The 15447-nt window shown below is 38.5% G+C and overlaps 1 protein-coding gene across 5 annotated transcripts in view; it reads right to left on the reverse strand.

Annotated features, from left to right (window-relative positions):
- Positions 1-15447, reverse strand: part of KDM4C (lysine demethylase 4C) — a 397429-nt gene that overhangs the window by 315808 nt on the left and 66174 nt on the right. For all 5 annotated transcript variants that reach the window (XM_065907905.1, XM_065907903.1, XM_065907906.1 and 2 more), the window contains one exon: positions 14329-14522. In XM_065907905.1, coding sequence (XP_065763977.1) covers positions 14329-14522 — 194 coding nt within the window. The remainder of the gene's footprint in view (positions 1-14328; positions 14523-15447) is intronic.

Below are 15447 nucleotides of genomic sequence, written 5' to 3' on the forward strand. Positions count from 1 at the left end.
AAAGTAATAGTATATACTAGGCAAATAATAATGACATTTTAAATAAAGTGCAATTACAAAACACAAGCCATCAAATCCCTACTCAAAACTTTTCTTTGGTTCTTGTTACAAAAAGCTTCATGAATAAAAAAGTGCCTAAATTATATTTCACAAAACTCAGTATTTCTGAAGTAATTTACAATATACTTTTAAATTAAGGTCTATTCCTAACTGTGTCAAAAAGAAGGTGGAACAACTATAGATTTTTACATGTGTGATTATGTTACATTTTCACATTACTGATGATGTTAACAAGATTCACCATTTGCTCATTTATTAAAGTTTAAGTGTTAATATTTTATATTATGACATCTCATTACCTAACTGTGGAAAACAGAACACCGCTTACTTCATTTTCAGTTCTTAAATAAAAATAGATGAATGTGAGAAACAGACTATAAGGGGTGCTTTGGTGGTAACCACCCCCCACCCCCACTGCTGGATGAGGCCCTCAGCATTTTCAGCAAAGGGATGCTCCTTGCCCCAACATGACACTCAACCAGGGTCTAGTTCCCTTCCCCACGATCATGCTCCCTGGATAAGGAAGGGATGGTGGCCCGTATGCAATGAATGCTCCAAGCCTGAGTATTGAGCCCTGGCCCTCTGCCTCCATTTGGGACTCTGAGGCCCTGTCAGGGCCAGAGCTGCCTCTGGAATCTGCCCCGGCTTTGAAGGCAGTCAACTTTCCCTTCTGCCTAGTCCTGCCTTCCTCCCTCCCCATAGCGGCTGCTTTCAGAGCACTATCCTAGACACTGCCAGCATACACATATGAGTCTCAAAATTGGTTTCCTGAGCAACACAAGCTACAACAAACAATTACAATGCACGTGTTTGTAAGGAGGTGTCACTTCAGCATTCGACCTGCAAACACAAGCTGGGCATCTCTAACTATGACCTGGAGGATGAGGTGTTTGAGCTGTGGCCCTAAGGGACAAGATAAGAAGTCCCTGAGAAAAGAAATTTAGTCAGAGCTTGGCCTTACCATATGCCATCTGTGGCCCATTTCCTGACAGAACAGTTAGATAGAAAAAATAATATCTAGCAGCCACATGTGTAGACCATCATAAGTGAGACAACTGCATCAAGAAAAAAGGTATTCTAAAGTATTAGTTGATATCAACTATAGACAATATTAAAGAAATCTTTATGTTTTAATACTGATCTCTTCAAAGTACTCAACAAATTAATACAATCAGTAGTGATGTGGTTTTTGAATATTAGATGACTGATTTCCTGTTTTCTGTGGCATCCCACAGGGCATCAGGGTTTCCCGAAGGTGCCTGAAGGAAGGACTTGGTGAGGGAAAGTTTCATGATACACATTTCAGGCAGATCATCTCTGCCTTTATTTTCAATTTTATATAATTTGACCTTCTGAAGAAATTTTCATTTATGGAAAGTTTGAGAACCTTCATGCTAGGCCAGTGTTTTCTAAAGTGAGGACCCATCACAGGAAAATTTTTTCTGGTTTACACATGAATACTCAGAGGGAGAATCTGATTCACCTAAGACTTGGAATCCAATAAAATTTTGCTAAGAACAAGTGTTATGCTACTGCTAGAAAATAAAATGGAGTGTGGGAGTACTAAAAGCTATGCTTATAAACTGTAAGTTTCCTGAAGACCATTCTGTCTTATTCACCATGTTATTACTAGCATCAAGACCAGTACTTGACAGGTGGGTGACTCCATAAATATTTAATGAACAAACAGGAAACAAACAAACAAAACCAAAAATCACCAAACACAGATGCAGTGTTTTACAGAATCAAGTATTAATATAACAGAAACAAAATGCCATTTCAAGAAGAATAAAAAAAAAATAGTAACTTCAAAAATTGGTAATAAACAAAAACATGCCCATAATAAATTATTTGTTCCTATCAAAAATTGACCAAAACCAGTATTTTTCCAATGAAAAACAATCTTACCATATATGGAAATCTTCTGAGGATGGTATACTTTTGAAATGATCATTTATTCAAAGGATAGTTATACCATCCATTAGAAAAAGTATCACTAGCTTAAAGAGTTCCACTACAACTGGCTTACAGAGTTTTAACACAATTAACTCCAACAAAGTATTGAAGCATTTTCAAGGAGATTTCCTGTGATTGAAGTTTAATCTTCAAGGGAAAATTACCTACACAGCTACTTTACAGTTGAAAATCTCTTTGAAAATTGAGAGGCTTTCAAAAGTGCACATTACCCAAAGCAACCAAGCTACCCAACGACAACTCAAGGAATATTCAAAACAAACAAACCAAAAAAAAGTACACAGCCTTAAATTTTAAAAAAAGAGGTATTCATTTACACGTGGATTTAAAAACAACAAAAAAAAAGACACCAGTCAGAGAAAAGGAGATCAGACTTGTGGTTACCAGAGGCAGAAGGTGAGGAGAGGCGGAATTGGAGGAAAATGGTCAAAAGATACAAACTTCCAGTTAAAAGATAAATAAGTACATGGGATGCAATGAACAACATGACAACTACAGCAACATTGCTGTATGATATACAGGAAAGTTAACAGAGTTAATCCTAAGAGTATAAGAAGTTTCCTGTATGATATACAGGAAAGCTAACAGAGTTAATCCTTACAGTATAACGAGAATTTTCTTCCTTTTTTCTTTTTACTGTATCTATATGCGAAAATGAATATTAGCTGAACCTACTGTGGCAATCACTACGAACAAAGCTAGTGGAGGTGATGGAATTCCAGTTAAGCTATTTCAAATCCTAAAAGATGATGCTGTGAAAGTGCTGTTCTTAATATGTCAGCAAATTTGGAAAACTCAGCAGTGGCCACAGGACTGGAAAAGGTCAGATACCATTCCAATCCCAAAGAAAGGCAACACCAAAGAATGCTCAAACTACCGCACAATTGCACTCATCTCACACCCTAGTAAAGTAATGCTCAAAATTTTCCAAGCCAGGCTTCAACAATACATGAACCATGAACTTCCAGATGTTCAAGCTGGTTTTAGAAAAGGCAGAGGAACAAGAAAATCAAATTGCCAACATCTGCTGGATCATCAAAGAGTAAGACAGTTCCACAAAAACATCTATTTCTGCTTTATTGACTATGCCTAAGCCTTTGACTATGTGGATCACAACAAACTGTGGAAAATCCTTAAAGAGATGGAAATACCAGACCACCTTTACCTGCCTCCTGTGAAATCTGTATGCAGGTCAAGAAGCAACAGTTAGAACTGGACATGGAACAACAGACTGGTTCCAAATCGGGAAAGGAGTGTGTCAAGGCTGTATATTGTCACCCTGCTTATTTAACTTATATGCAGAGTACATCATGTGAAATGCCAGGCTGGATGAAGCACAACCTGGAATCAAGATTTCTGAGAGAAATATCAATAACCTCAGATATGCAGATGATACCACCCTTATGGCACAAAGTGAAGAAGAACTAAAGAGCCTCTTGATGAAAGTGAGAGAGTGAAAAAGTTGGCTTAAAGCTCAACATTCAGAAAACAAATATCATGGCATCCAGTTCCATCACTTCATGGCAAATAGATGGAGAAACACTGGAAACAATGACAGACTTTATTTTGGGGGGCTCCAAAATCACAGCAGATGATGACTGCAGCCATGAAATTAAAAGATGCTTGCTCCTTGGAAGCAAAGCTATGACCAACCTAGACAGCATATTAAAATGCAGAGACATTACTTTGTCAACAAAGGTCTGTCTAGTCAAGGCTATGGTTTTTCCAGTAGTCATGTATGGATGTGAGAGGTGGACTATAAAGAAAGCTGAGTGCTGAAGAATTGATGCTTTTGAAATGTGATGTTAGAGAAGACTCTTGAGAGTCCCTTGGACTGCAAGGAGATCCAACCAGTCCATCAGGGAAATCAGTCCTGAATAGTCACTGGAAGGACTGTTGTTGAAGCTGAAACTCCAATACTTTGGCCACCTGATGTGAAGAGCTGACTCATCTTAAAACACCCTAATGCTGGGAAAGATTGAAGACAGAAGGAAAAGGGGATGACAGAGGATGAGATGGTTGGATGGCATCACCGACTCAACAGACATAAGTTTGAGTAAACTCCAGGAATTGGTGACAGACAGGAAGGCCTGGCGAGCTGCAGTCCATGGGGTCACAAAGAGTCAGACACAACTGAGCGACTGAACTGAACTGAACTGACTGTGGCAATCACTTCACAGTATATGTAAATCAAACCATTGCACTGAATGCTTTAAACCTACAGAATGATGTATGTCAATTATTTCTCAATAAAATTAGGAAAAGAGGGACAGCAAATGGTCACGTTTCTGCCAACACCTGACATTCCCTAGATTATATTAATCTTCTTCACTCAAATGGGCTGAGAGGTAACTTATAGGAGCAAAGATGATGACAGCAACCCATCTAACTCAAGCCCCTGTTGATGTGTACTACGTTCTCAGAGAACATTCACTTTTTTTATCCACACTTCAAGGACAATTGTTAAATAGGCCTATTTTGTCTCTGGTCAGATCATTTCAGACATCACACAACCAGATGCAATGTACACTCAGAAATATACATTATAAAATAATATTCTGGAAGTGTCAAGCATGAAGCCTCATGTAAAGAAACCACTCAGGGAGCCCCAGCAAATAATTAGTCACTTGGAGGAAGGAAAGAAGGGTGGATTTGTAATAATTGGTTGTATTAAATTTGGCGTGTACTATCTGTGGATTTCTCTCTGGTAAGCTATCAAATCTGTTATTATCACTGAAAATCAAAATGTAGTAAAATGTCTAAAAATTTCTAACAGTTTTTGTTAACTTCTAAAAATTTCCTATGTATCAGGTTGATTCTATTCAAGGCATCACACAGGATACATGACTGCATTATTCTATAAGTTAATTTTATAATACTTACCCATATGAAACCAAAGAGAATATTACAAAAAGATCAGTAAAGACTGACAGCAGCATGGTGCTGTACACATATGACATACAAGGGAACAGATCCCCCGAAACCTTGCTTCAGCAATTAAACACGTCTATGAGCCTGTGGTGATAAGCCTTACAAAAGTGCTGTGGGGCTGCCCTCAAGAAGCCAAAAGTCTCCTTGAGGAGACAAGACCAAAACACACAAACCAATGAAAAAAAAAAGTTCTAAAAGAACAGGACATAACAAAGTGGTAAAACTGACTGTCAAGATATTTAATATACAAATCACAAGAAAAGAGAGCAATGTTGGTTCAAGTAGTCAGAAAAAGAAACTTACAAACTATATTTTCTTTAGTTTTCAGTTCAGTGTATAAAGAAGACTGTGTCAACTGCCTCTGCTTCAAGTAAAAGTCACCGATCAATTGCTAGAAATGCTTTTACAATAAGTTAAACAAGCATACATTTTAATAACTTTAATATCCTAAATATATATATTATTTCATCTTAAGGAAATACCCCAAAGGACATCTTTTCAAACCTCATAGAAATAAATTAAGAGCCCCTTAAGGGCAACTGAATCAGTCTTCCTAAGATTTTTAAGCAAATACCGGAACTTATCTGGGACTTTTCTTTGCCTGTTATGTGTAAGAGACATTGGGTTTTACTCCCATTATGCAGCAAAATTCAGGTAATAGCGCTCACCCTCTCCTCCACACACAAACATGGAATTCTGATGGGGGCTGCCATTCTTCATGTCTCTGCCCTCACCACCACAGAGGCAGACCTGGGACCAAGCCAGGACAATCACAATACCTTCCGATACTTGGTCTGAGCCTCAGTGGTTATACTAGAGACTGGAGGAGAATCCGTGCCAGGAAAATTCACGGTCCCTCCCCAGTGGGGCACCTTTCATTCCTGGTGACACAGGGAGGAATACAGAAGCCAGGGAGAAAAGTGAAGGCAACGCACAGGGAGAGGTGGGGCCCAGGATCCAAGACAGCCTGGCAACTTCTAAGCATTCCAGCTGTTTCTGTCCATTCATGAATGCAAGAGTCAACTAAATTCTCCTTTTTGGCTAACCTGGCTCTTAGTTTATATTTCTAGGTGCCAAGACAATTTCAACAAAACATTCTCAATCCAAAGAAATTCAAAGCAGACATTATTATATTTTTCTGTATTAAAAAGGATTCCAAATAACATGAAGAAATCTATGAAGTATAAAAACTAGCTGACCAGGAGTACGAAAAGAGTAAAGAGGACTGTGTTGTAGCCTTCAGGAGTTAGGCTGGTCCTCATCCTGGCAGTTCTTATCTGATAGACTTTATTTTTCAATTTATTTTTAATTGTAGGATAATTGCTTTACAATGTTGTACTGGCTTCTGCCATACACCAACATGAATCAGTCATAGGCATATATATGTCCCCTCCCTCTTGAACCTCCCTCCCACCCCATCCCACCCCTCCAGGTTGTCCACTGCACCAAGTTGAGCTCCCTGCATCATATAGCAAATTCCCACTGGCTATCTACGTTACATATGGTAACGTGGATGTTTCCGCTACTCTCTCCATTCATTCCACCCTCTCCTTCCCACTCCCACCCCATGTCTACAAATCTGTTCTCTATGTCTGCATCTCTACTGCTGCCCTACAAACAGGTTCATCAGTACCATTTTTCTAGATTCCATGTATGTACTTTAACATATGATATTTGTTTTCTCTCTTCCTGACTTACTTCACTCTGTAAAACGGCTCTAGGTTCATCGACCTCGCTGGAAAGTTCTGATAGACAAAGCATCTTAGCTCTCGACAGGGACAAACTGGCTTTTTCCAAAGCTTCATTTGAGGGAACTGGATGTAAATAGACATTTAAGTAACAAATCATCACTCAATCCCCGAGGAAGACAAAACCCTCACGGGAAAACACATTCTTTCTAAAATGTGGGATTTTCTGATTTCAAGCAGATTTCCAAAGGCTATCTAGAGAATAAATCTGAAGCAAATAAAGCTGGGCCAGTGGCTTCTCCCACTCTCACCTACAATGGTCCTCCCAACTGAATAACTGCTATCAATTATCACATGATTGGAATCTAGCCACATTTTACCCTTCTGAAAATCTCTCTTACGCCATAGTTTTGTCCCAAAATGTAAGAGGCCGGTTTCTCCTTTGGTTCTGCAGAAAATTTCATTAAAAGAAAGCTTATGTTATTTTAAAAAAACACAAGCACTCTTTCTTCTTGCCTATTCCTTCATCTTCACTATTCCCTTTTCACTTTAAATCAATGGGAAGATTTGATTAAATCAAGTTGAAATCCCAGATGTAAGACTCACTAGTCCACCAGATAAAGAAGTTAAGGCTCTGAAAGTCAGTCTCAGAGTCCTTAGTTTAAAAGTGGGGCAAAAAAATACCTACCCGAAACACCTGTTGTCTGGCTTACCTGAGATGATTTCTTAAACTGATTAGCACAATTCCTGGCACACAAAAAAAGGCACACATTAAATGAACTGCAGTCACCAATGAACTGCAGTCACCAAAGATAGAGAACATACTGCATCATCCTAGTCAAGCTCTACACCTTGCAAAGTAAGCTTGCTTACAAGCAATGAACACATTCAGTGTCATAGAATTAACAGCTATTTGCCAGCCTACTTGCAGAAGTGCAATTTAAAAAAAAGCTGCTTTCCTATATACTCAAGTCAAAGAAAAAATTTTATTACACAAATATTAAGTAACATATATTTTCTACAAAGTGGTTTCTAAACTAAACAGTTGAAGAGGATGAAGAGAAATATAGAGGAATAAAGATAAGTAAGTTAGGTAACGTTTGTGAACCACTATATCTGGTATATTTGGAGAAAGAAATGGCAACCCACTCCAGTGTTCGTGCCTGGAGAATCCCAGGGACGGCAGAGCCTGGTGGGCTGCCATCTATGGGGTCGCACAGAGTCGGACACGACTGAAGCGATTTGGCAATAGCAGTAGCATATCTGGTAGAGTAATTAGCAAGGCTAGCATCAGTAATGCTTGTTTTCCATGAACTACATGGTAAATAAATTTGCATTAACCTTCTGATTTTCCCTAAGAGTTAGGATTTAATTCAATAGTCTCTTTTCATTTAAATGGTTTACTGGAGATCTTGTAGGTGGTGATGGTAGTGGCTTTAAGTGAAAAAGTAGTTACAAGGAAATAAGAATCCTGAAGGAATTTATAAGCTCCTGCTATGCTTATCAGGGATATCAAAAGTACTTAATTAATACAAGTTTAGAGTTCCTGTATGAGAACCCACAGTCATCAGTCAGTGAGTGACAAGACACTGCATCTCATCACTTCAGGAAAATGCGTTGAGATTTACCTTCAAAATCACAAGCACCAGACCTCCCTGACGCTCTCCTCAGAGGACTCCATGTTAAGCAGGGTTCTTTGGGACTCGCTGTCTGGACTGCAGAGATGTATGTGTGTGCACCAGTGTGGCTACGTTTATCTCCAAGTCAGGCTGAGGCCTAACTAAAATATCATCCATTTGACCAATAAAAATTTTTGCTTCCTGTTATCTCTCTCTACAAATACAGATAGCAGCTGAGTACAAAATTAATACCATATTTGGGGGGTATAGTTCCAATTTTTTAAACCTTTTAAAATGTTATTATCTAAAAATATATAACATAGATATGCCTAAATGATCAGAATAACTTATGCAGTTAATTTTATTAACACTTCAATTTATAAATACTTATAAAGATCCCACATGCCACAGCTGAAGATCTCTTATGCTGCAACGAACATCAAAGATCCCATGTGCCATAATTAAGAACCAGAGCAATCAAATAAATAAATAAAATTTTAAAATAAAATTAAAAAAGGAGGAATAGGGTTAAGTAATAATTTCCCTGGGTGATATTCTCAGTAAAAAGCAATGCCAGAACTCAAAACACAAGACTCTGGGGCAAAAATCTGTGCACTTAAAATATTATACAGCACTAAACAAATCGATCTAAAGAAAATGCAAGGAATGAAGATATACTACACTGACTAATCTGACACTTTCTTATTGCTACATTTAACAAAATTGCACAGTTTACTGAGTAAAATTTAGCCAAATCCAAAATGCTTCAGTCCATCCTTAATTTTCCAAAACACATCCAGGAGAAACTCCTCTCCCCTTTTCATAGTTTAAGACAAGTCCCCTTAAACTCTACCTCTCTCATGCTCAACAGAGTAAATCTGAAAGTATCTTGCTGTACCTGGACACAGTTTCCCAAAGACAGAGATTCAAGTCACTATCTAAATTCTGAATCTCGCAGTAATTAACCACTATCATACATGATGCTTGGGAAAAAAACTTTTATTTTACTGACCCTTGAAAGTCCCACTCAATCATACACAGAAACACACCATGCCAAGTTCAGGCTCTAAGTAATTACTATGACCAAAAAATTACCTGTATTTATAAAGTTATTAAGACAATAGTAACTACTAATATTTGAATAGTTCTTTTACAATTTATAAGACACCTTTATACACAGTATTTCCCAGGACCCTCTAAGCAATCCTATTAAGATAGAGGATAAATCACGCCTCTGTTTGGCAGTTAGAGAAATTCATGATGAATGGAGTATAGTGATTTGCCCTAAGTCATTCAGCTGGCAAGTGACAGACTGGGATTTTTAAAACAGGTCTTCTGGCTCCAAAGTCAATATTAATTCCAAGAAAATAAATACGCTACACTGACTGCCATAGCAGTTTTCTACCTGCCTACTTTAAGCTTTCTCTTTTTCCTTAAACCTTCATGCTAGAAATGTTTTAAAAAATCATTAGCTCCTCTAAAGTCTCTTCAGTACATACCTGAGTTCATGAACACTTACTCGGTAAAATCTGCTACATGTTGTACCCAGAAAACCATGTCTCACGGCTTCTACTTGGAGCCAGGCCTATGAGCAGCTACTCAGAAATCTCTGGAAGCTTGGTGTTCTTAATAATTACACTGGAGTCAAGAATCTTTATAAAACATTTTACATATTATCCTGTCTGCTCCTGAACAGACTGATCCAAAACAATTTAATACTCTCTTGACTATAAAGAAAGCTGAGCGCCAAAGAATTGATGCTTTTGAACTGTGATATTGGAGAAGACTCTTGAGAGTCCCTTGGACACCAAGGAGATTCAATCAGTCCATCCTAAAGGAGATCAGTCCTGGGTGTTCATTGGAAGGACTGATGATGAAGCTGAAACTCCAATGCTTTGGCCACCTGATGCAAAGAGTTGACTCATTGGAAAAGACCCTGATGCTGGGAAAGATTGAGGGCAGGAGGAGAAGGGGACGACAGAGGATGAGATGGTTGGATGGCATCATCTACTTGATGGACATGGGTTTGGGTGGACTCTGGGAGTTGGTGATGGACAAGGAGGCCTGGTGTGCTGCGGTTCATGGGGTCCCAGAGAGTCAGACACAACTGAGCGACTGAACTGAACTGAACTGATTCAAAATGAGAATTACTTAACAAAGCATCAAACCTCTAGGCAGATCCTGTGCTAAGTGCTGACAATTTCAAAGGAAAAAAAATAGCCCCAAAACTTCAAAGCAGACATAAGAAAGAGGCAGCAGAAGTGGTCACAAGCACCTGAAAGGTGCAAAGACAGAAGTCTAAGGTGGGGCAACACATGGTCCAGAAAGCCTTGAGGCAAAATCTAAGGAACACAAGCACAAAGAAGAGTAGCAAGCACAGTCATGGAAGTAAGGAGATAATTTTAAGCAGTCTTTGTAATACCTATAACCAGAACTTGGTGTCTAAGGAAAAAACTGAAGACGAGAAGGTCACTGAAACTGAACACCAGACAAGGAGATTAGACAGGAGGAAGACACACTGCCGGGAGCAGAGATGTCAGGCATGAAGAGGGCACCCCTGGAGGAGATTAAAGGCAACTCAACAAGCCGAGGACACCAGACAAGGAAACCAGCGAGGGCACAGGCATGTGCGCACATGTGCGCACACACACACCCCAACTGCACGTCACCTCAGCATTCTTTCGTTTTGTACATTGGGTAAAAATACCCATGTGCTTTTCATCACAAATTACAGAATTAGAGCACTGGAGTGCATCCTGATTAGCCTTGTCATTTTGTAGGTGAGGAAATTGGTCCACAGAAGTACAGCTCTGTGCCCAAAGCCACACACATCACATATCAGTAGCAGAGTGAGGACTAGAGCCCTGTCTGCTGCTGCTTAAGTCTGAGTCTGCCACGCAACTGCCCACCTCCCCATATTTACATGAATTTGTATGCTTCTACCACCTTTCAAAGCTTACTTCAAATATATTATGAAGGTTACTGAGGTGAATGTTAATAATAAGAAAAGTGAAAGTGTCAGCAGCTCAACTGTGTCCTACTCTTTGCAACCCCGTGGACTGTAACCCACCAGGCTCCTTTGTCCACAGAATTCTCCACACAAGGATACTAGAGTGGGTTGCCATTTCCTTCTCCAGGGGATCTTCCCAACCCAGGGACCAAACCTGGGTCTCCTGCATTGCAAGCAGGCTCTTTACCATTTGAGCCACCAGGGAAACTTTACGATAATAAAGTTTAACTCAAAATTATTTATGCCGAGCTAATGTAATCATTCATAAGCCTACTGGGGAATATCCTTAGAGTCATTTATATTGCTCTTTTCCTACAGTAGCTATCTTAGAAAATGGAATGTAGATTAACTGTCATAATTCACTGCTATGTTTTATTATTTCACCATTATAAATATGGCCAAGGTTAAAGATAATAGTGATAGTATAAATCTATTCTTAATGCATATGATGGAGTCTATATGCTTAAAAACTAATAGAATAACTAAATACAGAAAATACATGTTCTGTATTTAGAGAGAAAGAGCTATTCTGAAAGAAAGAAATACTTTGGAATCCAGTGTACTTATCCTCATTCATGAACAGCGTGGCCCTCTTCTAAAGACATAAGACTCTAGAATCAGTCATATCCCTAACAGAATATTCTCCTCTAAGAAATCTTTGATGTTGTTGTTTAATCACCATTGTGTCCAACTCTTTGCTACCCCATGCACTATAACCCACCAGACTCCTCTATCCATGGAATTTCCCAGGCAAGAATACTGAAGTGGGTCACCATTTCCTTCTCCAGGGGATCTTCCTAATCCAGGGAGCAAATCTGCATCTCCTGCATTACAGGCAGATTCTTTATCATCTGAGCCACCAAAGAAGCCCAAGCAATCTTTAGGAGACAACTTAAGTCTTGGCCCAAGAGAGAAGGGGAAAAAAATCACTTTTCTTAATAAGAAAGCAGAGACTTCATTTAAACCCCTCCAATACTAAAATGTCCCAGGCATTGTCATGATTGTCATGAATTTCTCCAAATCTACAGAAAAGTTTTGTGACTAACTTTTCAGGGTTTTTTTGTTTGTTTGTTTGTTTTTTTGGCCATACCATGAGGCTTACAAGATCTTAGTTCCCTAACCAGGGACGAAATCTGTGCCCCCTGCAGTGGAAGCACAGAGTCCTAACCACTGGACCACCAGGGAAACCCCTAACTTCAGATTTCTTAAGGGAAGTGTAGAGTTGCCTATATAATAGATTTCACCAAGATGCTGAATTTACTAATTTTGCCTATTTTACTCACAATAAAAGTGAATAACAGAAAGATCATGGGAATAACTACGCAGCTAAGAAACTGCCCAGGAGCCTACACATTGTTTAAAATATTTCTCTGAGTCTCTCAAAGTCGATTCCCAAAAGTACTGAAGGATGACACTCCAAAAGACTACCATGGTGCTGAAGAAAGACGAGAAACTCACAGGCCTAGAGCGTGTGCTCACAAGCTGGTCCTCAACAAACACTTGTGTAAGAAATCATCTTTCCATCCCATTCTGTCAAAGTCTAGTTCCTAGACCACCTATTAAAAATGTTTACATTTTATTTATTCCATTAAGAGAGTAGAATGCTAAAAATTTTCCAAACAAAATGTGTAAGTAAAACACTATTAAAAATGAGTTACAGCTTCTCACTAAATTTTTCTCAGATCATAAAACTCCATCACAAACCAGAAAATGCCTGGATTTCTTTTCTAGGTCCTAAGAGCTTTGCCCTTCCACCTAAAGCTTTCCTGCTGATTAAATGTCATTTTTGATCATTATGAACTTTTGTTGTATTTGAATTTGCTGGAGAAAGCTTACAACTTCACACTTCACCAAATGATGAAACCTCAAGGGCAAGTAATAGCAAGATGCAGACAAATTATAGATTGCACTCAAAACCTGATCAGCAGGAGAACTTGAAAAGAGGCCATTACCTTTAAATTGGAGGCAAGAAAGCTACTGGGCTGACACAAGCACCTGAAGAGCATCCTATCATGTTCACAACCAGCAGAAAGAGCATATTCAGTATTTCCTGGCTTGTCAAGTTGATACTTTATATGATTTTGTCTGTGAATTATTCTCCACATGTGTATTATAAAAAAAATAGAACTGATATTTAAGCTCTCCTAAAACTGTGCTCAGTTACTCAGGTGTGTCTGACTCTTGTGACCCCACGAAACATAGCCCTCCAGGTTCCTCTGTCCATGTGATTTTCCAAGCAAGAATACTGGAGTGGGTTGCCATTTCCTTCTCCAGGGGGTCTTCCTAACCCAGGGATTGAACCTGTGTCTCCTGCATTGGCAGGTGGATTCTTTACCACTGCGCCACCTGGAAAGCCCTTCCTAAGACTAAAACCGACAAAAACAAGTTCAAATATGAAACTGGCTGACCACAAAGAACTCCAGGGTGACTGACAGACTAACAATCTCAAATGTGTGCTGGGTACCATATGATGCATTCTACAGAAAACTAAATCTTAAAATCGTTGCTCAGAAAGATGACACAGGTAATTGCAAGTTAAGAACACACATTCACATTCTTATTCTTTTCCCCATATCCACCACCAAAAAAGTGGTAACAGGCCTCCTGATTCATCCCTCCTATTCCTCTACTCACCACATACTAAATGGAATCTGTCATTTATTCAGAGATTAGACCAGAAAATCACCAGGTACATCCAGGAAGTGAATTTTCACTCCTAACTTACATCCCCCATACCTTCCAGCAAATTCTTAGAGAAGTTCAAGATGCCAAATTCTTTGACACTAAAATACCTATCAATCCATGACCCACAAAATGGTCTGTAGGCAAAATTTAGATATACAAATCACCATTAGCTTTATGGTTTTGAGCAAAACCCTAGGCAGAGTGGAAGACTCTGCAATAATTAATTGTTACCATCAAGAACTTTCTTACAACTCATATAAATCTGAATCTGCCAGATAAAGGGGAAAAAAAACATCTTCAATGGGTTCCTATTGCTCAGATCTCAATTCCACAGCAAATAAATATTAAACATGCAACTTGCCAAGACTTGGGCTCTCCAAAGTGGAGATAATTAATGCTGTAGAGGTCCATATCCTCGGTGTGCCATGCAAATGTGGTTTTCCACATGCCAAAATATAGATAAGGGGTGTTTACACCCTCAATAGAAATACCACACTCTTCCTCAACCACATCCAAGACCGTGTTTAGGCGAGCTATGTTCCATTCATCCACACCCTAGAAACAGGGGAGAGAGAGAAGGGGGGAAAAAGACAAACATTAATAAACTCATAAAGGTAACATTTACTGATCAAACCATCATCTGCCAAAGTTATTATACTGTATATTTTAACTCGCTTAGAAATTAAAAAAATAAAGCAATAAGTATCCAAGGCACATACATACACACATATATATATTTATACAGATCCATGATTAATTATCCAAGATTAATGCCAGCAAAATGTGGTTCTATATAAATATTAGTATAAAATTATGCCAAATGACAGAGAATTAAGGACCTACTCCCATCAGCTGTTAGTAAAAAATAAAACATCACTGATTCAAAGCATATGATCTGCAGCATGCTTTCCATCTTTGGAACACCATTTAGTTTGGGGGGTTTTCTGGTTTTTAGCTTGTTTATTTGCACATTACTTAAGTCATTAAACATCAGACATCATATCAGGATACCACTAACAAAATGTATCTTCTGTCATTCCTCTTTCAGCCCCATTCAATTCTGGCATGTGACAGATACATCATTTCCTGAAAACCCAACTCTTAATTTTGGAAAAATCCTTAGCACTATTCTATGTCACAGATCATTGTGCTTTTACTGCTTCTTTAACTAAATATCAACCTCTTATGCGGACAGGGAATTTTAAACAAAGAATAACAGCTAAAAATATTTATCCAAACTTTGGTAAAATTGTTGGAATAATGTAGTTTTAGAACAATAACACAACATGGCTGGTAACAGAGACAGAAAAAGTTGAGTCACTGGGATAAAAGTTAAAATGACAGGAAAAGATTCTAGTTTTATTAAAACTTACCAATCACTTATTAATGCACTCTAATTCACAACTGTTTACAATTTTTACTATTTTTCTTGTAAACTTTTCTCATAATAAAATACTAAATACCAGTGATAGGACCCACT

This window comes from Muntiacus reevesi, chromosome 17, assembly GCF_963930625.1.
Source record: "Muntiacus reevesi chromosome 17, mMunRee1.1, whole genome shotgun sequence".
NCBI lineage: Eukaryota > Metazoa > Chordata > Mammalia > Artiodactyla > Cervidae > Muntiacus > Muntiacus reevesi.